This window comes from Ovis canadensis, chromosome 7, assembly GCF_042477335.2.
Source record: "Ovis canadensis isolate MfBH-ARS-UI-01 breed Bighorn chromosome 7, ARS-UI_OviCan_v2, whole genome shotgun sequence".
In the NCBI taxonomy this organism is placed as follows: domain Eukaryota; kingdom Metazoa; phylum Chordata; class Mammalia; order Artiodactyla; family Bovidae; genus Ovis; species Ovis canadensis.
This window is the reverse complement of record NC_091251.1, coordinates 84,264,668-84,292,060: the sequence shown is the minus strand read 5'-3', so window position 1 is coordinate 84,292,060 and position 27,393 is coordinate 84,264,668. Positions and strand designations below refer to the sequence as shown.

At 36.8% G+C, this 27,393-nt stretch overlaps 1 protein-coding gene across 1 annotated transcript; it reads right to left on the bottom strand.

Moving 5' to 3' along the window:
- Positions 1 to 27,342, bottom strand: SNAPC1 (small nuclear RNA activating complex polypeptide 1). Its single transcript, XM_069596764.1, has 10 exons — positions 27,092 to 27,342; positions 24,000 to 24,159; positions 23,696 to 23,836; positions 22,602 to 22,706; positions 17,973 to 18,131; positions 16,401 to 16,469; positions 15,368 to 15,430; positions 11,698 to 11,842; positions 3,765 to 3,863; positions 1 to 1,202 (listed from the first exon to the last, which is right to left on the bottom strand). Exons 1-10 carry the CDS (start codon positions 27,217 to 27,219, stop codon positions 1,156 to 1,158), a joined length of 1,116 nt encoding a protein of 371 aa, XP_069452865.1. The 5' UTR covers positions 27,220 to 27,342; the 3' UTR covers positions 1 to 1,155.
- Between the last annotated feature and the right edge of the window lie 51 nt (positions 27,343 to 27,393).

Here is a 27,393-nt window from a genome sequence, read left to right as displayed (position 1 = left end):
TTTTGGTTACACAATGTAAGGTTTAATGATCAGAAAAAGCCTAGCAAATAACCTGGTATATGAGTCGCCAGGTAATGGATCCATATCTCTGCATGCCCCAATGCTAGAATATTTAAACCCTAGAAGCTCTGTCCAATATACACATCATAGAAACTGTCCATCATCAATTATCAGAAAAATCTTAAATTAGCCAAGGGAAACAATTCTGTTTCACAGCTAACATTATAGCACAGATTCTAATAAATGAAATTTTTATCTGGGCTAGCATTAGTTATTTTCACTCACAGGGCATTTGCAGAATTCCTGAACATACCACATGGGAAAACAACCTGGAGTATAATCAACTTTAAGACAGGCTGAGCCAGCCGCATGATACGGAGGTGGCCTGCTACTGGCAGCAATTCAAACAGTATGGCTGAAGCAACCTCCATCTAAATCTCTCAAATGAGAAATTAACAGAGAGGCCCATTCACGAGGCTACAGAATTTTTTTTGAGTACCAACTTTCTGTACCACAGACATGTTCTGAAATATATATTACCACTCTTAAAGGTTTTACTAGAAATAATCAGTATTTAAATGTTGTACCTAGTGTATTGACTAATCATATTATATGCATAAATGGACACATACATAGATGTATCTATACATACACAAACATGCATGTATACATACTGACATGTTAGGCCAAAGGGAGCTTTAAAACAAGCACCAAAGGATACTTAATTGATCACAGAGATGGAAACTGAGCTTCCTAAGTTATTAATCATATAAGCTACTGACCATGTAAGTCTCAAATATTAAAAAATAAAGCAAATAAGGCAAAAACTTTAGTGCACTTTACAACATAATATATAAAATATTTAATATACACCATAAACAAATCTGTTACCAAACTTTAGATATCATAAAATAACTAACCATTTACATGTGAGTAAGTGAGTAGGTCAAAGTCGCTCAGTCATGTCCAGCTCTCTGCGACCCCATGACTATACAGTCCATGGAATTCTCCAGGCCAGAATACTAGAGTGGGCAGCCTTTCCCTTCTCCAGGGCATCTTCTCAACCCAGGGGTCGAACCAAGGTCTCCCGCTTTGCAGGTGGATTCTTTACCAGCTGAGCTACCAAGAAAGTCCAAGGATACTGGAGTGGGAAGCCTAGCTTTTTGTTCTCTGTTTTCTTCTCTTCTTGGGTGCAGTGAACTCTAAAGACAAAAAATTAAGGCATCTGTCAGATCTAAAAAAGAATACTTAATTGATAACACACATTAAATTAAATAGGTTGGTAATAACAGTAAGAACACCTTCACAACAAAGATACCAGAAATCTTAAACCTGACATATACATGATTTTTTCCCTTCAAAATGACATTGCAGTTGTAGACTTACTAATGTAGATCCCAATCATCCTAAATGCTACTTGATAATAAGCTACTTGGAGGGCATTTCCTGTGGGTATGCCCTCCCTATAGTTTGTATGGGTCCAGCATGCCAGATCAGAACAGTATCTGGGCCAGTGCCAACAGAAAGTGACTGAGATGTCAACTGCTTCCCAACTGACATCTTCGTCACTTTCTGTTAGCACTGGCCCCAAACACTAGCACCATACATCTTTTTGGCTACCATGACACATGCCGTGACCAATACCCAAGTTAAGTCTCCATCTAGAAACAGTCGAGAGCCTAAAGTCACTGATTATTAAAAACAAAGCAAATAACAGAAGATACAAAACATGAAAATTGTGGAAGACATAGAAGAAAGAAATATTCCCCATCAATGAAAACTAAAAGAAGATGACAGAAAAAGGAATGGGAAAAGACAAAGACAAAATTAAGAAGAAAAAGAAAACACATTCCTGGAAAGCAGCAGCATCAGGCCAAGAGTATATACAGCAAGTTTGAGACCTGGTGGAGACCTCCTTAAAAAGATGACAGTAATAAAATGCCTAATGTGTCCAAGTGTTTCAAGGGGAAGGCTTATACATTAAGCAATAGTCTGAGGATAAATTAGCGATAAGTACATAAAGAAACAATAAGGCAAAAAAAATTATTAACTCTCTAAGGCCAACAATAAATGCTCAGATTAAGAGAGAATCACAGATTATGTTAGATGGCCCTGCTGCTAATAATGTTTCATAAATGCTGAATACTCACATAACTAAAATAATGACTATATTTGGAAGGTGGGGGATAGGAAGTATCATGTGTTTGGGTTGGGAGGTGAAGAATATATAAAATTATTATACTGTAACATCTTGGCATGGTGACAGAGGTAACCAGACAAATATATATATATATATATCTCTCTCATGGTGATCGCTTTGTAGTGTAGAGAAATATCCATTATGTTGTGCACCTGTTACATTAAGGAAAACTAAATCCTCGCCCTCCTCAGTGTGGAAAGTCAACAGATAATTCATAGAACTGAAATATGAATAAGTGACAATATAAACATGCTATTTAGAAACATGGAGGACAATACCAAAATAATTATGAAAGAGTTAAAAGTGGTTGTCTCAGGGAATAAGAAATGGGAGTCAGAGTCAGAAGTCCATGGTTTCTTATAATCAGTATGATAAAATTGTTAATTATTAAATTATATGCTTATGTATTTAATAAAAACCAAATTTTAAAAACTCACACTCTGATAGATTTTAGAATGTGACTTGCCAAGTAGCCATAAAAGTGTACATGTGTTTGTTCACTTGCAATAAAAGCCACTAGATAAAACTAAAAAGCAACTATAGTCTGAAACTATACAGGACTATATAGGGTTATAAAGAACTGTTTATGCTGACACAAGCCAATCACAGAAGCACTCAGACTTCTGAAGGAACAAATACTCTCTGGTCTGTCTTCCATATGGTTCCATAGTACCGTGTCTCTTTACCATAACGTACTGGGCCTTTTTTTTTTTCACACTAAGCCATAAGGTTCTTTGGGGCTTGGACTGATCTGATTTATTAAATAGTACCTTAGGCCCACTATGACCCACTCACTCTCCTCAGATTTATTCACTGTGATCAAAATAAAACAGTTCTTAAAACTCCTGTACTGTATATCTTTATATTCCCACATCTAGCTAACTACTTTAAACATAATAGGCACTCAATAAATGTTTGCTGAATGAATACAGCACCAAAATGGAAAAGTCATAGGCAGATTCTTGATATGTATTATATTCATTATCATTGATGGATTACCAAATATCAAGCCTAGCCAGCTAAATATGACTTATTCGCTATGTTACTATAATTATTATTAGAGATGCTTATTTAAACTATTGTTTAAATATTATAAATTATGAAAACCACAGCAAAAGAAAAAGGTACAGCTATTTTAACTCACATTGTACAATTTACCATTCAGTTATAATCATCATCTCATAGGTGAAAACTTTACATTTACTAGAATTTGAAATGAGAAACTTTTAGCAATAAAATATTTTTTTAAAAGTTATATCCAGTAACTCACTTTGTGAACTTTGCCCTTTGTTAGGAATACATTTCAGAAACCCTCATGATTACAGATATTCACTTACTAATAACAATGTATTCCCTCTCCACTGACCACTGACCGCTGCCGCTCCATATCATCCATTTACTGTATTATCACTTACTTTTAAGTGTCAGGATTGATGGTATGATTAATGGTAAAATTCTCCACTGTACCAAAGATAAAAACATCACAGGAACACACAGTTGTCATGCTCTTCTGGGTTCTAAACCTTGATGCTATACAAGGAGTTTGACAAAATTTCATCTGTACCTGTTTCACTAAAACTTTCATTCTCCTCATCCTCTTCCGTAACCACAGGCATACTCAGACTTAAAGATTTATCTTCCATATGTGTATTCTGCATGTCACCTGGAAATAGTTAAACAAGTAATTTTATATGAAAACAAAGAATGTTAATCTTTGAGAAAAATTTTATACAAATTATGACAATACTATAATAGCACATATTAGATGTTTAAACTAAAAGCTAAAATTGTAATGATGAACAGAAATATGCATTGTAAAATACACATTTTTTAAAGTATTAATATATTTACACCTATGTTTTGAAAATAACCTCTAATTCTTGAAAAGGGAAGAAACAAAATTAGCCAAACACTGATACAGGATTCAATCCTTATCACACACAGCATGGGTTATATCTGCAGACACCAAAGAATAATCATGTGTTACTTCAAGTTAATCACAAATGTAATTCTAACATTAACAGTCTTTTGTTTTTAAGACTGATATGGACTTAATGACAAATATTCTGTATCGGTTGCTGAACACCAGAATGCTGTCCAAGAACCATTATTAAATAAAACAACCTGAAAATAAGGCAATTCTCACATACACAAGCACACACACAAAATCTGTTCTTTTTAGGATCATTATTCACTAATTTAACAAACAATTGTAAGATCACATTACAGTGAAGGAAAATGTGCAAACTTCAGAAACACAGTTAAGATCGGAGGTTTTCTATACCAACCTTCTGTTGTGGGAAGAAATATCCTCATCAAATTATCAAATACCATTGTCATATCAGGTCTCATTCAGCATATCATTTTCTGGTCATGGTAACCCCTTGACACAGTCACTCTTTATTTCTTATACTTCCTGATTCTTCTCCACAACACTTATTCCACCTGTTATCTGTAGTAATTTGTCTCTTTATAGCCTGCCTCTTCCCACTAGAATGTAAACTTCACAAGGACAGATTCTGGTTTGTTTAGGTTGATGTATCCCCAGCACTTAGAAAAGTGCCTGGCATAGAGGAGGGCCTCATTAAACAGTGAATAATCAAATATGGATTCAAGTATTTTATAATACAGTATTTCACAGAGTATATATGTTACTAAGTATCTGCCAGTAGAGAAGGCAACAAATTCAAGGAAAATGAGTTTAAGCTTTCTGCTCTGAACACACATATGCTGGCATCTTAATGGGATGCAGATTTTATGGAATGAAGAGATTGCTCTAAGTTCAATTCAGTCACTCAGTCGTGTCCAACTCTTTGCGACCCCATGAATCGCAGAACACCAGGCCTCCCTGTCCATCACCAACTTCCGGAGTTCACTCAAACTCATGTCCATCGAGTCGGTGATGCCATCCAGCCATCTCATCCTCTGTTGTCCCCTTCTCCTGCCCCCAATCCCTCCCAGCATCAGAGTCTTTTCCAATGAGTCAACTCTGCATGAGGTGGCCAAAGTATTGGAGTTTCAGCCTCAGCATCAGTCCTTCCAATGAACACACAGGACTGGTCTCCTTTAGAATGGACTGGTTGGATCTCCTTGCAGTCCAAGGGACTCTCAAGAGTCTTCTCCAACACCACAGTTCAAAAGCATCAATTCTTCAGCACTCAGCTTTCTTCACAGTCCAACTTTCACATCCATACATGACCACTGCAAAAACCACAGCCTTGACTAGACGGACCTTTGTTGCCAAAGTAATGTCTCTCCTTTTGAATATACTGTCTAGGTTGGTCATAACTTTCCTTCCAAGGAGTAAGTGTCTTTTAATTTCATGGCTGCAATCACCATCTGCAGTGATTTTGGAGCCCCCCAAAAATAAAGTCTGACACTGTTTCCACTGTTTCCCCATCTATTTCCCATGAAGTGATGGGACCGGATGCCATGATCTTAGTTTTCTGAATGTTGAGCTTTAAGCCAACCTTTTCACTCTCCTCTTTCACTTTCATCAAGAGGCTTTTTAGTTCCTCTTCCCTTTCTGCCATAACGGCGGTGTCATCTGCATATCTGAGGTTATTGATATTTCTCCCGGCAATCTTGATTCCAGCTTGTGCTTCTTCCAGCCCAGCATTTAGATGAAGTTAACTAGCAAAAATCTTCCATTTTAAACACAATTCAAACCAAGACTATAATCAGTACAATCTATCCCAAATTACTAATACTCTTCTTAACAATCTTGTGCCATGTCCATCCATATCAATTATTAATGATTTTTTCAAACCCACATTTATAACCTAAGAGAATCTATGCAACAATGTCAAGGGAAGGATTTCTGAGTTTAAAACTGTCAGCTGTGCAAGAAAACCTTAATCTAGTCACATGATGATTAACTACATTTTAGATATCATTTCTACATTAAATGAATAAGTTTAAAAAAGAAAGGCAATGTTCTCCAAAAGCTCTTAAAAACAAAATAAAATGCTTCATCCAGTTATGCAGCTAGGAACCAAGAAGTGAACACATAAAACTTCAGGATGTTTATCTCAGAGTCAACATATTAAATAAACACTATAAAAGCTCACGATATGTTCCTCAGGCCTTTATCCAAAACATAATTATTCTACATAAAACTGAAATGAACAGCCAATCTTAAAACCCACTAGTTAAAGCAGCAGCAAAAGGGCAAGAAACTGCTGTTTGCACACTGAGAACATAAAGACACCTACCACAACAAATGTGACAGAAAAACAAAGACAGTCCTGCATCCCGAAGCCATAGTCTAATGATCAACTCAAGATATCTGATAGGATTACTATATTACAAAATCCAGTAAAAAGAATATGCTCATGATGAAAACCCTGAATCATAAAGCGAAAACTAAATTATGTTCAGGATACACTGCTCAGGAAAATAGGAGAGAATAAAATACATGTAAAAATGATAAATGCGCATTGTAGAAAACAAGAACCATATACACGTAGTGCGCTTTAGAAAAATATCAACCAGAATAATCAACTGTTTAAAAAGTAAATTTTGACATTTAAATCATTAACCTCAGTTATCCAAAACTAACTTCCTAGAGGGTGTCAGGTTGATAGTTTTCCTCTGCTCCAAGCTCATCACGTGGGATGCAATTATAAGTCACAGATTATTGCTCCATCTCAACACATATGATTACAGGACATACAGCTAGAATCCGACAATTACTTAAGTGCATGTCTGATCTGAGCTCCAGAGCCACATTTCCAATTACCTAAGAAATAACAAGTATGGCAGTTAAGAACACAGGCTTTGATTCAAGCAGACTGTCATTCAAGTCTCAGCTCTAAATATTAGTTAGGTGACCTTGGACATGGGAAAAAAGTTCAGCAGAAAATAAGTGTTACACTGCTATATTTAAAATGGATAACCAACAAAAACCTATTGTATAGCACATGGAACTCTGCTCAATTTTATGTGCCAGGCTGGATGGGAGATGGGAGTTTGGGGGAGAATGGATACATGTACATGCACGGCTGAGTCCCTTCACGGTTCAGCTGAAACTATCACAACACTGTTAACTGGCTATACCCCAATAGAAAATGTTTTGGTGTTAAAAAAAAAAATTAAAACTTTAAAAAAATTAAAAAGGAAGAGTGTTACATAAGCAATAGCTGTTATCATCTTCACCATCATGTAACACCATTACTATTAATTGATGTTCTTCCAGAAGCCTGCATGTTATGTTCTAGGAATGGTGAACAGGTATAGCTAAAGCTTAAGTAATACAAAGTGGGTAAATCCAATCAATATACATGAGCACCTATTTATGCACTAGACACCCTTTACAAGAACTGAGCCTGGAAAGGCAGATTGCGGCAAATTCTTCCCCCAAATGAAATCTTCATCCTGTGATCCTTACTCTGTTAAAGTCACAGACATTCCCCCAGTTGCTGAGGCTATAAGCGTCCCTGTCTCATCTGTCTCCACCAGCCTCTGTATGTCGTTACCTGTAGATAGCCACTGGTCTCCTAATTGTCAGTCTGCTTGCCTAATTCCTACAACCACCTGGCCAGATCCTCATTACTCCTCAACAGCCTTTTACTTAGAGCTCCTATTTTCAGTTTGTTCCCACCTGACTACCATACTACTCCCAGACTGATCTTCTTAAAATTGATCATATCACTTGCTTGCTCAGCAGTCTCACAAGACTCCCTTCTGCCTACTAAATGAAGTCCAAATTTCTTGGTTCCACACTTCAGGCCTGGTCACAAATCCAATTCTCAACATATTTTTCTATATTAACAGTAACTCTTCAATACAGCAGTCACAATCCACATAAAATGGAAACTTCCTATCCTGTACTTCCAACCACCTTGCCTTTTTTCATGTCAATCTTGTCTTAGTCTAAGGAATTATTTTACATTTGTTTGCTTTTTAATCTTTGGATTTTTCCTGATTACTAAACATGGTTATCATCTAAAAGTCAAACATTATGGAAATTTATGGACTTAGAAATTTCCACAATCCCATCCCTGAGAATTAACCTCTGTTCTATACATCTAGTTTTCTTCTAAGATGTGTGTATATATATATATATATATATATATGTATAAAATTTCTGTCTACTTATTTTTTATTAAAGTATAGTTCACTTACAATGTAGTTTCTAGTGTACAAAAAGTGATTTATACGTGTGTGTGTGTGTGTGTGTGTGTGTGTGTGTAGTGTTGTCACTCAGTCGTGTCCAACTCTTTGCGACCCCATGGACTACACAGCCTGCTAGGCTCCTCTGTCCATGGAATTCTCTAAACAAGAATACTGGAGTAGGTAGCCATTCCCTTTTCTAGGGGATCCTCCTGACCCAGGGATCAAACCCGAGTCTCCTACATTGCAGGCAGATTCTTTACCATCTGAGCCATCAGGGAAGCCTTGATTACTTGATTATACATATTACTCTTTTTCAGGTTCTTTTCTATTATACTTTATTATAAGATATTGAATATGCTTTCCTATGCTATACAGCAGGACCTTGTTGTTTATCTATTTTATATTACAGTAGCTTTGTGTCTACAAATGTATTTATTAACAAATGAATCATACTCTTCTTTAAAAAAACATTTTCTCTAAGCAATGTATCAATATTTTTTGGACATATTTTCATGTCAGTATACAGAAAACTTTCTCCAGCTTTTTAGGAACAGCAAAATATTCCTTTATATGGACAAAAATTTTATGTACCCAATTTTTCAATGTTATACATTTGAGTTGTTAACAGTCTTTGCCATTTCAAATAATCCTGCAATGAATGTCCTGTGTGTTTTTGTCACTTGGACAAATCCCTAGAAATCAAAAATACTTTTCTACTTTAATGAACTTTTTGATTAAAGAGAATTTTTTAGTAAGCACTTCAATCTTTATTAAGGTGAAGAATAACAAATTACCTCTGCTTCAAAATATTTACACCACCTTCTGAGCTACAACAGTAGCTGGAATAGTTGAGTTATACTTAAAGATCTTAAAGTACATTTTACTGTACTTTCTTTGCTCTTCAACTGCATAAAAAAAACCTGTTTTCCTGAAAGGAAAGAAGATTACGTTTTGCCACTGATCTAACTATCTCTTCCCACTTTTCTGGGTCTGAAGCTGCTGTCTCTAAAAAGTGCCATCTCACTGTGCTTTCCAGCAGCTAGTACTGGAGAAATCTTGAATAGCTTATGTACAAAACTGTTTTTAAATTTTATTTTGGTGAGGTTTCAGTGAGATCTACTAGGTATGCATCCTAAAGCTTAATTTGCTTAAAATGGACTCTCCTTTGGTGTGGTCTCTTTGACGGCTGATTGAGAGAAAGAAAAACCAAGAAACTAATTGTTTTGATCTGAAAATTGATGTGTCTTTCTGAAATAAAGAAGCATTCTCTCAAAAAAAAAAAAAAAAATTGTTTTCCCAATGTTAAGAAAGTAGCTTGACCTCTCTGCTGCACTTAAATGAAATAAGATAAACTATTAATAAAAACTGCCTGTGCAGGCTTCTAAAACTAAGTATCTTTGCTGATACCTTACAAAAAGCAATCAAATCTACCAAAAGTTAAGTATGCTTAAACGAATCCATCTTTACCTCATGTCCTCTGCTTTGATTTGAATTAGTACATAATAAAATTCACCATTTTTAAGGTAGTACAGATCTAGGAGTTTAGATAAACACAGTCACGCAAGCACCACTGCAATCAAACTACGGAACAGATCAACACACCAAAAATTTCCTTCGTGCCCTTCTGCAGTCATCACTTCTCTCCACCCCCACTTCCAAGGAATCAACAATCGTTTTTATGTCCCTGTAGATTCACCTTTTCCAGAATATCTTATAAATGGAGCCATATTGTATATAGCTTTTCTTGTGTCTCACTTCTTTCACTTAGCACAGTACACTGAGATTTATCTGTGTTATTAGATATATCAATAGTTCTTTTATTCCTGAGTAGTATTCAACTGTATGGCATATCACATTTGTTTACATAATGTCCAGCTGAAAACATTTAGGCTGATTGCAATCTTTTGTAATTTGAATGAAACTGCTATAAACTTACATATACAAATTTTTGTGTGAATGTATTTCTCTTAGGTAAATATCAAGGAGTGGGATTGCTGTGCTATATAGTCAGTATATGTTTAACTTTATGAGAAACTGCCAGTCTTCCAGAGTGACTATACCATTCTGAATTCCCACAAAAAATGTATGAAAGTTCCACTTAGCTCTAAAATATTTACGGTCTGGCCCTTTACAGAAAGTCTGTTGACTCCCAACAGCTAGAGAATATTTTTTAAAATCAAGAATGGATGCTAGATTTAATCAAATGTTTTCTTGGGTAACTATTAAACTGAATTCACATTTTCCCCTTTAACCTATTTACACAGCAAATCATATTGATAGATTCCTAACTGTACCATCCCTGCATCACAGAATGAATGTATACAGTCAAGCTGTTCTTTTTTTATATATAATCATTTCAATGCCATTCTCCCAAATCATCCCACCCTCTCCCTCTCCCACAGAGTCCAAAAGTCTGTTCTATACATCTGTGTCTCTTTTGCTGTCTCTGTATCTGAGATTCTTTTGATACATGTAACTTAGAGTTTTTTCATTAATACTTATGAGACTGGCCTAACAGCTTTCTTCACAATACATGCTAGTCCTATAAAGAAAACTAAAAAAAAAATTCTCCTTCGGAAGTCTTAATTATCCTTAACAAATGTAGTATCTCCGCCTCTGAATTCTCAAAGTACTTCATGTATTAACTGATGGAACTTATCAAACCTAGCCTATATTAAAGGTACTAAATTTTAATTCTCCCTCTACTGTCTCAATACAGGAAAAAAACATGCTAAAAGGCTATTAACATATCTTCATATACTGCTGCAGTGGCTTTCTGTGTGCTGCTCATATCAGGCACTAAATATTTAGTATGTTTCTAATACTTTTTTTCCCTTGAGCCTGCTAATCAGATTCCAACTTCATGTATGGTGAATATATTTGTACAGTGCTTAAAAATTAAACTACTTGAGTACACAAATTCACGTTTCTAAAAACCAAACAGCAAAGTTAACTTTATAGATAAACTATTTCAAAAGAAAAGCAGGTACAGCTTAGTTAGTACAGCTAATGGAAAATATGGTTTACAGACTATGCTACTTATCATAACTTATTCTGCATGTAAGTTTGATTCACGCACAAAAAGTACTGATGAAGTATAATATGGATAATTCTAAACTGATTCTATAACTAACCATATCACTTGGACAAGTCATTTAATCTGTATGGGCCTAAATTTTTATCATCTATGCAACAACCAATTTTATGACTTCTAGGATCCCTTTCAGTAGTAAGATTCCAAGAATCTAAGATAATTTATTTTTAATATTAATCTCACAAGGTTCTTAAACAAGTATCTAATGCTTTTTAATAAAGAAAATATGGTGAGGGAAGACAGTACCTAAGACCCATTTTCCCTTTTTAAGATTCTCAAGAGGTACCTCTGTCTCTGGAAGACACTTTCCTTCCTCCTGGTTTCAACGTTTCTTTGTTTCTTCTTTTCCTAGTTGTTTTGGTTTGTACTTGGCCGGATTCAGAATCAGAAAAGTCAACTTTGACCTGACGGTGCCTTCTTGACTTCGATGCCTAAACAGTTAGAAATCTAATTAATCACAATGAATCACAAAATGAATCCAACAATATGTCATTTAGGGAATGGCAAAACATTACTGCATGGCAAATAGATGGGGAAAAAGTGGAAGGAGTGACAGACTCCCTCTTTCGGGATTCCAAAGTCATTGTGGACGGTGACTGCGGCCACGAAATCAGAAGACGACTGCTTCTTGGCAGGAAAGTGATGACAGACCTAGACAGTGTGTTGAAAGCAGAGACATTACTCTGCTGACAAAGGTCCGTATAGTCAGGGCTATGGTCTTCCCAGTGGTCATGTATGGCTGTGAGAGCTGGACCATAAAGAAGGCAGAACACCAAAGAATTGATGTCTTTGAACTGTGGTGCTGGAGAAGACTCCTGAGAATCCCCTGGACAGCAAGGAGATCAAACCAGTCAATCTTAAGGGAGATCAACCCTGAATATTCACCAGAAGGACTGATGATGAAGCTGAAGCTCCAGTCCTTTGGTCATCTGATGTGAACAGACGACTCACTGGAAAAGTCCCTGATGCTGGGAAATATTGAGGGCAGAAGGAAAAGAAAGCATCAGAGGATGAGATGGCTGGAGGGCATCACCGATGCAATGAACATGAACTTGGGCAAACTCTAGGAGATGGTGAGGGACAGGGAAGTTTGAGGTGCTACAGTCCACGTGGTTGCAAAGAGTTGGACATGACTGGGCAACTGAACAACAGGTCATTTAGGGAATGACAAAACAGATAGACAAAGATGAGGAAAAATTTACAGAAATACTTGTCATAAGTACTTTACCATGATACTTGCTTGCTTAATATTTGTCACAAGTGTATACAGCCTTTTATCTTTATAATAGGAAGAGGTCCCTGCAGCTATCATCATCATCTATTCAAACTGGGTTAAAATTTCCTTACTGGGTTTAACAGTTATAGATGCATGGCTGGAAGTAGAGGTAAAAAGGGCAAGTATATTTTCCCCAGCTAACAACCTATTCTCCTTTTCTTCTAAAAACACTTTATTTTCCTTTGTTAGCACCACGTATTTCAAGTGAAACTACTTTATGCCTGGCTCTCCATATGGTCATGTGGCCCCAATCTAGTCAAAATAAGCCTCACATCCCTAAGGCCACCGGGGGATGGGCGTGTGATCTGCCATAGCTGATATAACTCAATTTTTGAAATCTGTTTAACTATTAGAAAGGAAAATTCTCCTTTTCCACTGAACCGAAAGCTGGGAAGGCTGGAGTTGTCACGAATAGCACTTGAAGATAGTGAAAGCAACGTAAGAGATGAGAAATAGAGGTAGAGTCCTAGGACTTTTTAGTTACATCAGTCAATCAATTCCCTTACTTGCTTAAGCAGAGCCCTAACTAACACAGTTTTCAGTCATGTCATCTATGTGGCACATGTATTATCAACAGTTTAAAAGCTACCTTGCACTACATGTTAATTGTACCTCAATAATTTAAAAAAATCACAACCATGCAATGACATTCTTATAAAAATTTGTGGGGATTATAATTTAATTATTTAATAATTTTAAAAGTATTTCATAATATCGTAAGAAATTAGCAACAACTAGCCTATATAATATGGAAATCGTTCTGGTTTAAAAGAATTTGGAATAATTAATTTATTGTCCTGATGCTTTCATTCAAAACTGCAGTAAAGCAAATTGATAACACTTAACTAATCTATAGTCACTTTCAGTTTTTTAATTTAGTCCTTTTTATTTCAACCACCAGAGAATTATAGCAGTTTCGCACAGAGTAAAGACACTTTCAGATTCATGGAAAAAATCCAGGAAAAAAATCCCAGGAAAAAATATGAGATGAAGCACATAAGTTTATCAGTGCTCCTTCCTGAAACCCCACTAAAATTAGAGAGAAATAAAAATGAATGAACTCACAAAGGGGAGATAATAGGAAACAACATAGCTGTAAACAAAACACCACAGCTCTGGAGGCAGAAAAGTGATGGTTGACTTAGAATGAAGAAAGGTGAACAAGGAAAGCTGGTCCAAGTGGATCAGGAACTGGGGTCATTAAAAAATGTATACAGATGTGAAAAATCTACAGAAGGAATAGCATCCCATTTTCCAGCCTCAAAGCTGAACAACTGACCTCTTCCTGTACAAAACAGGTGAGCGCTCTAGAGAAGCTAAGCCAGAGCAGCTGAAGGCTTTTGACAGCACCAGAAAAGCTAAGGAAGGGGTAAAGCCTCTTACTGGAAGCAGGGGTGTTGAATGAAGTCTCTGGAAGGAATGAATGGTGGTGAGCTTGTCAGTGGATTCTCTGTAGGCACCCAAAACACTGCCAGCTGGGCTTATTTACTACTTTCTTCCCTCAGCTTGCTCTCTGATAAAAATGGCTAGATCTAAGAAAAACATGGAGGCTAAAAGGCTATATGGTGCTAACGGCTATATGGTACTAAGGCTATATATAGCTAAAAGGCTATACATCTCTATATGGTGGTTTAGTCACTAAGTTGTGTCCGACTCGTGCAACCCCATGGACTATAACCCACCAGGCTCCTCTGTCCATGGGGCTTTCCAGGCAAGAATACTGGAGTGGGTTGCCATTTCCTTCTCCAGGGGATTTTCCTGACCCAGGGGTTGAACCCAGGTCTCTTACACCTGCAGGCAGTTTCTTTACTGACTGAGCTACCAGGGTATCTCTATATGACCACTCTTAAACATGATCTCAAGATCTTCAAACGTTTGCAAAAAGTCACCAAAATGAAAGACAGAGAACAGAATAAACAAAAATAAGAACTCTGGGGGAAAAGGAAGAAACTTCAAAAAAACTGTTATTAACATCCTCAAACAGATAAACATATTGTACCCGGGGGGGAACAAAATAAGAAATCCATTTTTTAATTAATAACAGATTCAGGGAAAAGAAAAAAAAATCTTAGTAATGAAAAAATGTCAGCAGAAATTAAAAAAATCCATTATAATAGTTCAGAAGATAAAGAAAGCTCTCTGAAAATAGATAAAAACAAAGAAGAAGAAAACAAAAGTTCCAGAAAATAAAAAAAGCAAAACTGCAGCAAAGAATTCGATCAGAGAAGCATTTATAGAGAAATCTCTCAGAACTGAAGGCTATCAGATCAAAAGGACGTCAATCATAAGAGCCCAGGGCATTGGTGGAAAAAAAGACTTACACCAAGGTACGTCATCATGAAAATCCAGAGTTCTGGGGATAAAGACAAAATTCTAAAACCTTTCATAATTAGGAATACTAGAAGCCGGAAGACTATTAATAAAGAACAATGGCATCAAAATTCCAGGTAAATACCAGGAAAAAAATAACTACAAGAGAAAAAGGTGAAGATAGCTGCCTTGTGAGATCAGAAGTCCAGGGGCAGGAAGTGGTGGAGCAGGACTGCTGAATTGTAGAAGCTACACAGTATTATTAGATTATTAAAATTATGCAGACGTGTTACTCTGATGAAAAAATAAAAATGTGATTAAAAGAGCATCAAGTAAATTTCTAAAGTAACTTATTAAATAAATAACTTACCTGAACAACAACTGAAAAGGCCTTTGATTTTATTTTCGCTAATGATTCTGCCCTTTCACATCTCTGAAGTAAAAACAAACCAGAAGGGGAAAAAGTTAAAACACACAAACATTAAGTAAAATTACGAATAATTAAGTAGTTTTTTTTTTTTACCAGAAATAAGATTCAAAACAGACAGTAGGGTAAAAGAAACTAACATTTATTGGACACATATTAAGTAAAGACACATAGACACGCATCACTTTCTAACAGGGGGCATGATAACAACCCCACGGCTACTGATTGTTTTCATTCAAGATTTTAAAAGGGTAAGAATGAAAGCCCTTAGCCCTGGTGACTATGCCACTCCCTCTTCATTTGCCTATGCCCAAAGATGGCTCTTTGCCTCATCCACTAAGATGGATGAAAACTGTGAAGGCAGAAAGCAGTGAATAGTAGCTTAAGCTGTACACTAGGCGAAAGACTGACAAGCAGGGAGGAAAGACATGGCATTACAGCAGTCTTCCTCTGCCCCTATAAGGACTGAGGGCACCTTCCACCACCATCCATCCCCTTTCCCGCTGAAAATGGGGAACATTCTCATGCCTAGTCTATGCCTGATGCGGTCTTTCACAAGGTTTCCAGTAAAGAACAGTCTGCTGCTAAGTTGCTTCAGTTGTGTTCGACTCTGTGCAACCCCATAGATGGCAGCCCACCAGGCTCCCCCATCCCTGGGATTCTCCAGGCAAGAACACTGGAGTGAGTTGCCATTTCCTTCTCCAATGCATTAAAGTTAAAAGTGAAGTCGCTCAGTCATGTCCGACTCTTAGCGACCCCATGGACTGCAGCCCTCCAGGATTCTCCGTCCATGGGATTTTCCAGCCAAGAGTACTGGAGTGGGTTGCCACTGCCTTCAGAATTTTCAAATGTATGTATTAATATTGTAATATTGACCACAGGATGTTATGGTCAATACACAGAATCACAGCCACACATAAAATGAAGCTAACCAAACCTCTGCCCTGTAAGCAATCATATAATGAATTTTTCTGACCTCTGATTGTTGTGAATTTCTCTCACTCTTTTCTTCTCCTCCTTTAACTTTCAGTTTTAAAGGTGGTTTCTAAAAGATAAAGTAAGTTATATTTACACATTTACAATTCAAACCAACTAAAAATTAACTGAAAATTATTTTCAGAACAATGGAAATCATTTACTTAATTACTGAAAAACTAAAAGAATATTTCACAAGTATTGAAACATGGCTCACCACCAGACATTAAGATCATGGTTAGGTTTCATTAGAATTACAAAATCAATAAAAATTAATCCTAACTAATGAAAGATAATATAAAGATTTATGTGGTAGTGAGAAAACTGGTTTATTCTCCTTTCCTTCACGTTTTCAAAGGTCTTAGTCATGATCATTAAAATGAGTTATTAACAGAGTGCTTCAAAATATGTTTACATAAGTGCCTAGGTCATCTGTGCAACCCATTTGTAGCACTTAAAGTAGTCAAATATTAAAATAAATGTCCATAGAGGAAGCAGATTATTTCTTTCTTCCCAAGGCTGTCATCTCATCACTTTCCTTGTTCATCTTTTATAAAATTGAGTTTGAGCCATTATCCTTTATATAAGCCAAAAGTAGCAACAAATCTCTGATATATAACACATAATGATGAAAGATAACACGTAAAAATGCCTTTCTAGCATTTGTGAATACATTAACGCATTATCAAACACAGTTAAGTAATAAGAAATTACTTGTTTTTTTCTTTTATCCTTTTCCTAGAAGTATTTAGTAAAATTAGATAGAGTAGTGGTTTCAAAGGGAAATTTAGCAAGGCTGGCCTTCAGATTTCCAGAGTTAAAGTTTCTCTAGCTGAAAAGACTAACATGGAATATGGGCAGCTCTAGCATCAGCATTTGGGTCAGAAAATTAAATGGAAGATATGCATTGATGAGATTTGTAAACAGTTAAACCAAGGCAGGTAGAGCATTGGTGAACAGAGGGCATGCGCTCTGTCACAACGGGAGAAGCCACCATGAAGTCTAGCTGTCTGCTGTCATGCAGCAAAGCAGGACCGGTATAACCAAACCTCTCATCTTTAAGAGAAGTCAGATGTCTGGAATCTTAAGACCACAAGTATTTAAATGTTGGTAATTAGTTCAAGTTTTTAAAACATTAGGAATAATGCTATGTAAAGAAAGAAAAAAGTTATGTGTAGGATTTGGCTTAAAAACGGCCTGTGTGCAACCTCCAGAAAATGCTAAATTACAAAGATTGTACTAAATCCATGGTACACCAAGATTATTTATTTCCCTATAATTATGTATACTACATAGTGTATACATATATATTAAATGGATATTAACTATATATTATAAAGTTGCAATTCGAATTATATAATAATATATTATTACACATAAAACCCATTTGTAAGGTTAAATAACATCACCTAGCTAATAACTGGTAAAGCTGAAACTGAAGAAATTAAGCCCCCCAGATCTTCGTTCCATGGGAGGTAGCCACTAAACGAGGCTGCCTCTCAATACCCTCACCCATGTCCAGCCAGTCATGTACGATGCAAATGCAAAGGTGATGTATCAGACAGTTACAAACCTTTCTGTCTTTGTGCCACTGCTGATGCTCTAAAACTATGTTCTTGATATTCTCAAAAAAATCATCTTTTATCAAGTTGATGGATTTTTCCAGATTGGATTTGTCAGCTGAAATTACATGTTTCATTCTCTGATAATGGTCATGAACGTTCATCATTTCCTACAAGTGGAAAGATGAGTCCTTTAATTCAGGTTTTGAGGAGAAATGCACCAAAACAAAACAAAATCACCTTCCAAAGTGACAGAGTTGAGAAGGAATAACTTATTACTGTATATTAAAAATAATGTAACTATGCAAACCAGTACATTATTAATGAAAAGTCTGCTTTCCAGAGATACGGAATCACTGAATTCAACTCAATAAACATTAATTGATATACAATATATGGAGAGATGATGGGGAAAGTCTAATTAATACAGGATTGCGTTCCTGGATGTAACAAAACTTATTTGTAGTAGAGCATATCTTTAAATATTACCCCTCTGATGCTTGGAGGGATCGGGGGCAGGAGAAGGGGACGAGCGAGGATGAGATAGCTAGATGGCATCACGGACTCGATGGATGCGAGTCTGAGTGAACTCCGGGAGTTGGTGATGGACAGGGAGGCCTGGCGTGCTGCCATTCATGGGGTCGCAAAGAGTTGGACACGACTGAACGACCGAAATGAACTGAACTGAACAATTAAGATCACATTTTTATTTCATATTGTCACATAAAGGATAGTTACACAATTCTTTATATTCAGCTGGGAATTTGTATCTCATGACTCTCACCCAATCCTCCACAGAGATGTGATTTCAGAAATCTCAAAGCTCTTGCGTCTATCTCCATAAGCTTCTTCATTACTTCAGTGATAAGATTCAAGATTAAATGAAATAGTGACTTATGACACCATTTGAGGCATAATTATTAGACCTTCCTACTCAAGAAACCTCCAGACAAATGGGCAGATCTACAGGGTAAACAGAAAGACAGCCTATGGCAGGCAGACTTAAGAATCACATAAAACCAGCACTGACACTCGGCTCCAAGACCAGCAGAGAACTATTGCTCACCGACTGTTACCACATCACCTGAGTCAATCCCAAGACTAGTCAATGCATTTCTAGATTTTTATGGACTTGATCAACATCTGTTCAAGGAATTCAAAAATGCTGAGGAGTGCTGAGTGCTTACATATGCGGGATCTTCAATGAGGAACAGTGTCCTGACCTGGGGAGCCCCTAACATTTTACATGGTACACTGGAAATAATGTTCCCATTATGTTACACGCACTACAATACAGAACAAAGACAACTAGCTTGGGGCCTGAGACCTGTCACTTGCTAGACTGTGACCTTGAACAAATCCCTCAGTCGCAATCATGTTCCACGTTTGGACAAACACAATGCAGATGTATTAAGTGAGCTTATACAACTGGAAGTATTCTGTAAATGTAACACTATACAAAATCAAAGGATTAAGAAATAAAAGTCAGTGTAGGGCTTTGGAGCTTTAAACACTTGGACATTCAAATCCAGTGTCTGTACCTTACGATATGCAAATTACTTAACTTCTCTAAGCCTGTTTCCTTGCTTTTAAAACTGGGAAAACACTACCTCCTCTGCAGGACTATTATGATAATTAGTGAAAAAACTTACAAAAAACCTTCAGCATAGTTCCTGGCACACAGTGAATACTCAACATGTAATGCCATTATTATAATTTTATAAATGAAGAAAATATTCAAAAGTGAAATGACTTGCTAAAGGGCATATTTAAGTAACAGTGTTGGAATTGATCAGATGCTTTAAAAAATTGTAATTATGTCTGGTGATGGATGTTAACTAAACTTACTGTGGTGATTATTTGACAATATACATAAATATTGAATCACTATGTTATATACCTGAAACTAAGACAATATTATATATCAATTATACCTGAATTTTTTAAAAAAATCAGCTATTTTGATTCAATATTCTATTCTCTTGTTTTACTAAACCTCCTTAATCACAAAAGATAACTGAGTGGCAGAATCATAATCAGAATTCAAATATGCTGACATGGAGACTTACATTTGCAGGAGGATAAAGAAAATAGAAAAGTATTCAATTTATGGATTATCAGTGAAAATGGGTAATAGACTATGCAGAACAGGAAAAACAGAGCCAACACAAGTACAGAAGGAACAGGCCTTCAAAGCAGATCTGTGGCAAGCCAAAAAGTGCTAGATAGAGTCAGGATGGCTTCAGTCTTCTCCATTCCCAGAAGCTTCCACGAAAAGGCATTTCATAGCCTGGCCCTTCTGACCCTCCTCTCCAATCACAAAAGAATGTGGCTTTATGCATCACTCCAGCTCTATTCTCTAAAACTTCCCATTATCTGCTTGCTCACATATACAATTATCTAACAGAGGAACCTTTAGTTAAAGAGCTTCAAATGAATTAAAAAAAAAAAAGTTTAAGAAGGCATATTGAAAAAATTTAAGGCTCTACCACCAAATTAGTCAACAATCAAACATTACAGCTAACTGGGTTCAAATCATCTGTTTTTTATTAAGAGAATACTAATAAGAACAACATCTTGCTGTTCAAAAACAACCTCTGCCTCTCTCTTTATAATTCACATCAGTACTTCTTGGCAAATCCTTTCTGGTATCCCCAAATATTTCATTCTTCATGCTACTCCAAACTTTCTAATTCTTGGTTCCAGCAGGAAGCCCTCTTTTAAAGTTGAGGCTATTGGGTCTGTTTGCTTTCTGCTTCTCTTCTTCACAATTATGAATCCATTTCCACTTCCTTCCCTCACGTTTCCAAGGAAGAAGTACCTTTTCCAACCCAAAGGAATCTCTCCACTGGGCTCTTGGTCACCAACCCACCACCTCCTCCACAGAAGGGACCTCATAGCTCCTTTTCTACACAAAATCTCCTTCTAATGGCTCCTTACCCCAAACCTAAATATATACTCTAATTTTCACCAATCTCTAAAACTTTTAAATGATTCCCCTCTCCCCAAAAGATAAAACACAAATTCTCTCTATTATGCAAAGTTTTTTTCCTATCTTTATTTTATAAATGACCTTCTCCCATTTCTTTCCTGCTCAGCTGCTAGAGGGCAAAGATCTTAATTCTTGTCATACTTCACTAGATATCTGCAAATGATACCTTTCCAACCCCAGTCCCAGCTCAGACAAGGTCTTTGCTGTCCAACAGGCACTGCTACAGAACCTTAGCTCCATTGCTTCCTAACTTAATGTCTCCGTGCCTTAGTTTCCTCAACTTTGAATCAGGGATAAAACATCTTCTGTAAAAAAAAAAAAAAATTTAACTAAAATTTGTTTAAAGCACTTGTTTTGCAGGGATGTTGTTGAGGAGTAAAATATTCATAATATACAGAAAACATCTTGTATAGCTCCTGCACTATACCACATCCAGTCTTTAGATACTTAATAAATAATTTCCTTCTGTGTAATTCTTAACATTCTGGGCAGATGAACACCTTTGTCAATCTGAGGATAGACTACCTCATTCTCACCAAGTGTCCATACATATGAAAAATTTACATACAATTTAGAGGGGTTAAAGGATCCATGGACCTTCTCAAGACTATTCATGGACCCCTGATCAACAATTCTTGCTCAATGGTATACAGAGCAGACCCAGAGTGCTTTGCAAAACCAATCAACCTGACAGCTGAAGCTATGAGCACATGGTGGCATCTAAGACACAGAGAAACAGTTGAGCAAATCAAAGATCCGACTCCCTTTCCACTCCTTACATAGGAAAAGACTGAACAGGGTTGAGGGGGGAAGTAGTAACATTTACTAAGCGTCTACTATGTGCCATAGGCCACACTCAGCACTCTTCAGGAATAACCTAGTCTCAACTCTTACAAGTGGATGAAATGAGGGTTGCAATCATAATATTAAAGAGAAGGAAACTAAGGCTCAAAGAAATGAAAAAACACAACAAGGCCCCTACCTGCTCACACTCTACACACTTTCTATGTACACAGGAATCTATTCTTTAGAAAAAAGGAATGGATCACTAATTAGAATGCTGCAACCCTTTAGTGGGGTTTTGTTTTAACCTCGGGGCAACTTCCGCACTCAGGTAAAACTCTCTGTAACTATTTATCAATGCAAAAGATTTTCCTGAATACTGCACATTTCAAAATACTGAAAGACATTAGATTGAAAAGCTGTTTTAAGACTCTAATTTTTATCCATTTTTCTTGACTTCAAATTTTTGTTTTATCAAAACAAACTATTTTCAATAGTGGGTTTTTACTCAAGCGTTGTAAAAAGGAACTTAGGAAATGAACATATATTGTTAAAAAAAAAATAAAGTCACCAAATTCTTGTTTCATAATATATCTAAAGTCAAATACAAATGGTAGTTTCAGTATTTGAATCCCAATATCCTTAGTCCAAGTCCAGTCTTTTACATCTATTTCTCACTCTTTCAAAATTTATTCAAGAAATTTTGATATATTTAGGGTATAGTATTTCTGACACTTGAGAGAAGGTAACAGCATTCTATGATTAGAAAAATTTTCAGTATCCACTAGATGAAGGTATAAACTCAATATACAGTTAAAAACAAAACAGTTTTTAAAAAATTTTAAGAACATAAAAGCAAATTTACCTCTAATACATCAGAAGTGATAAGTTTCAAAACACGATCATTTGGGTCCTTAAATTCTTCAGTAATTTCAGCTCGTTGCATTTTTTTCTTCATTCTGTATGACAGCTAAATAATAATGTCTTTTAAAATAGGTATTTTTAAAGATATATTTTAAGTACTGAAATAAGTAAGCCAGCAATAAAAATCATCTATAAGTAAATATGGACCAAAAAAACACAAAACCAGCTCTAAGTATGTACTTACTAGATAAGTACATATTTAGTAAGTGCCTACTTACTCTGAAAAACATATTTTTCAAAGACTGTTAAACAACTTTTGAAATAACCCTTAAGATGCCAGGCCACATGCTTACAAATTCAGAGAAGTTACAAGATTTGCCAACTGACAGAACTAGAATCTTTTGATTAAAATGCTCGTTCAATCTAGCATCTGAAAGTGTCACAAGACTGAAGAAATATGTATTAGTGGAAGTCTCAACTTTTCTCTAACTGGCATTAAAATCCCTTAGTTCTCTTTCAGTAGCCTCTCTGATGTCTGAATAAAGGCATAAGCAAAGCAGATACCCATCTAACTTCTTCTTCTAACCATCTACTTAATGGACAACATTCAGAAACACTGCATTATTAGGAGAGTCTGAATTTTGCTTTCAAAAAAAAAGTAAGCAGAAAGCATTTTTTTCCTCTTTTCTTTTTTTTGGCGATGACACACAGCTTGTAGGATCTTAGTTTCCTGACCAGGGAATGAACCCAGGCCCTCAGCAGTGATAGCCTAAAGTCCTAACCACCGGATCACCAGGGAATTCCCAATATTTTTTTCCTACTTTAAGAAATCTTTTCTCTTTTCTTTTTTTTTGGCCATACCACATAGTATGTCGAGATCTTAGTTCCCTTGACCAAGACCTGGGATTGAACACATACCCCCTGAATTGGAAGCACAGAGTCTTAGCCACTGGACCACCAGGGAAGTCTAAGAAGCCTTTTCTCAACTATTGGAAATTATATAATATTCTTTCCACTTTCTGGAGACTGAGGCATTTTATGAACAATGAAATAGAATTTCTCATTTTGAAACACAATCTCTTTCAGATAACATACCAATTTAGGCATTGCTGTAAAGTGAAATGCTCTGTCTAGTCGTAGTTTCCTAAAAATATAAGCTGCATCAAAATGTTGTGCATTTATCAAATCTTGTTGAAATTTTAAAATTTCATCCCAATCCTTCAGGGCAACTCTAATCTGCAAACAAGAGGAATAAAAAAATTGTTAGTAAATGCAAATCTTTTTTCCCAAATGTATTATAATTTTGAAACACTGGTACTTCTCTTTAAAATCAGTTGGCTATGAAAACATTGCACCTGTTTCATATTTCAGCTGGAGGAAAACAACTCACAAATATTACCTTTTGTTTTGGTTGACACAGTTGCATGTTATATAATCCATATAGCAGATACAAAGCACCAACTCTGATCTGGAAGGTGTACGGAGGTAAAAAATATCGCCAAGCCAAAGTCAAAGCTTCTTTTGTAAACGTGTTCTTTTCTAAATTTCTCATTCTACCACTGGAAAACAGAGAGAACCTATATTATGACTGTGAAAAAAAATAACAGAACAGGTTTATACTTGTTTAAATAGCAGCTGCTAGAAAGTGGACACGCTTTCCACACCTCATCCTTTCATGATTCAAGAATAAAGACCTAATTTTTGGCTGTGCTTCTTACAGTGAGGCCCTAGATACTCTTGATGCATCTTCAAAAAGCATCAACTTTACTGCTGAATTGGAAGCAAAAGGAGTAGCGTTACAACTAACTACTGGTTTAAGAATTTTAAATATGTAATATATTAAAATAACCATGGTAATATTACAGAATAAAATACAAAGATCAGGTGCATTTTTACAAAATGGATTCACCTAGAGGGTATTATGCCAAGTGAAATAAGTCAGACAAAGATAAGTTATGCATAATCTCACTTACGTGTGGAATCTTAAAAGAAACAAACAAAACAGAAACATATAAACAGAGAGCAGGGTGATGGATGTCAGAGGGGAAGAGGATAGACAGATGGGCAAAATAGGTGAAGGGGATTAAAAGATACAAACTTCCAGTTATAAAACAAGTAAGTCACTGGATATAATATACAGCATAAGGAATAACATCAATAAAAATAATACTTCAATAATTTTGTATGATGACAGATGGTCACTGAACTTGTGGTTGATCACTTGTCATGCATTTGACTGTGGAATCACTACACTGCACATCTGAAACTAACATGCTGTAACTCAACTATCAGTCAGTCAGTTCAGTCACTCAGTCATGTCCAACTCTTTGTGACCCAATGGACTGCAGCACGTCAGGCTTCCCTGTCCATCACCAACTCCTGGAGCTTGCTCAAGCTCATGTCCATCGAGTTGGTGATGCCACTCAACCATCTCATCCTCTGTTGTCCCCTTCTCCTCCTGCCTTCAATCTTTCCCAGCATCAGGGTCTTTTCCAATTAGTCAGTTCTTTGCATCAGGTGGCCAAAGCATTGGAGTTTCAGCTTCAGCATCAGTCCTTCCAATGAACATTCAGGACTGATTTTCTTTAGGATGGACTGGTTGGATCTCCTTGCAGTCCAAGGGACTCTCAAGTCTTCTCCAACACCACAGTTCAAAGGAATCAATTCAACTCAACTATACTTCAATTAAAATATATATGTGCATATTAATATATAATAGAGTTTTTCCCCAGTAGCTTTAGGGGGTCCTAATCTGTTCTTGAGACATTTGGGTGAAAGAGTTGGAGAACCACAGCACAATGTAACCCTCCTCCTCCTCCTCTCAATTCTGCAGGGAAAAAGTTCACCAATGTAAACAGCAGGATAACAAAGAAGACCCCACTATATTCCAAAGCCTGGGCTCTCTAAGTAATGAATATACTACAAGAATGAAAAATACCTATTACAGTACTGGCAACCAAAGCAATTTCTAAAGAAAATCCACCACTCCTTAAATAATCTCTATTTGTTTTCTCATTTTAGTTCCTTCTTCATTAAATTAGAAGTTGGGGCAACCATAGCAAAATTTTTCTAAACCACCACTTTTCCCAAGAGGGCTACAGTGAAAAAGATCACGGGTTTCAGAAACAGTAAGACAAACTGGTTTCAGTACCTGCTGTACCACCTACTAGTGGTGTGATCATGGAAAAATTACTTAACCTTATAAAATCTTAATTTCCTCAGCTATAAAACAAGGATAATTACTGATCTCAGAGTTGTTCTTTGGATTATATACAGCTATAAATGCATTACATTTAGTACCAGTGGGGGGAAAAAAAAAAAGAGTTCCTCTCCTTTCATTAATTGTACAACAAACGGTTCTCCATTCTCCATCCCCTGCAATGGACAAACTACTCAGGTACTTATTTTACATCAACAAGGAGAAAAAAGAGAATGTTCACATTTTATTCAGCAGAACATAAGAGTTATAGTCACAAGGACTCATTCATTTTATTAATTTAGCCTTTTAAATATTTTAAATATTATTCTAATGGAATACTAAATCCATCCAGTTACTGTCCTCACAGAGCTAAGTCTAGTAGAAAATTTAAAGTAATAATAAGGAATATTTCCTGAGCACTTAGAGTGCACTTATTATCACAGTCAGTAGAGGACTCTGACCACATTCAGGGAATGGGGCTCCATAATCCATGCTTCTCACCACTACTCTATACCGCCTTCTGAACTACACAGTTAAAATGTGATTAATTCAAGAGATAAAATAAGCACAAAGTGCTACAAGAAAAAGAGCATGAACACCTTATTTAGTCCAGAAGGGCTAAAGAATGTTTCCCTGAGGAACTGTCACAAGAGCTAAACCCTGAATGAAGAATAAGGTAGCCAAGCAGTCGGGGTAAAGGTCCAGACTGAGGAAACGCATGTAGAGAGCCATGAACTGGGCTGGTAGATGAAGCTGCAACGCTGGGCAAAGGCCAGTCGAAGGGTCTTGCCAACCTTGTTAGGGAATGTGAGCTGTACTCAGAGGCAACGGAAACCATTTAAGGGTGGTATGATAGGCCGTGACATGATCAAATCCGCACTTTACAAGTTCAGCAGTTATATGAAAAATGAATTCAATCATGCAGGGTTTTGTCTTTGCTTGTGTGTTTGTTTTTAAACATGGAGTTCTAAGAAAACAAGACTAGAGGGAGGGCACGCGACGGTGATCTAGGTCAGGGTGAGGTAGTGGAGGTAGAAGAGTTCAGAAGGGCGGCCAGGTAGAGCTATACGTATCTGGGAGGAAGCCGCAAAATGGCTGGATGAAACCCAAGCCAACGAAATCGCGCAGGGAAAACGCGTTGCCAAGCACAGATGACGGCCCAGGAGAGACGAAGGCAGTGTTCAGACTGCCACTTTCCTCAGCCCTTCCCAGGTGCCGCAAAGCGAAAGGGATGGAAGAAACTTGTTACGCAGCCCCTGAGCACAGAGATAGGCGGGACAAGAAACACCCACCAGAAGATGGTTCCGAACTTCATACTTCTCCAGAGCTCAGTGAAGTCCTCGAAGCGCACGCTATCCATCTCCTGGAAGCGGCTGAGCAGTGCCTCGCAGTCGTCCTTCAAGCCTGAAGGCGCCCCCATGTCTGCAAAGCAAGCACGCCAAGCGCGGGGTAGCTGCCGGCGGTAGCCGAGGAAACGAGGCTCTGAGCCCCACCTACTACGACCTGACGCACACGCCCTCCGTGACGCGTTTCCGGCCGTTTCAACTCCACCTCCAGCCGGATCTACCCACGCTTTCGCGATGTGTTCTGCGCC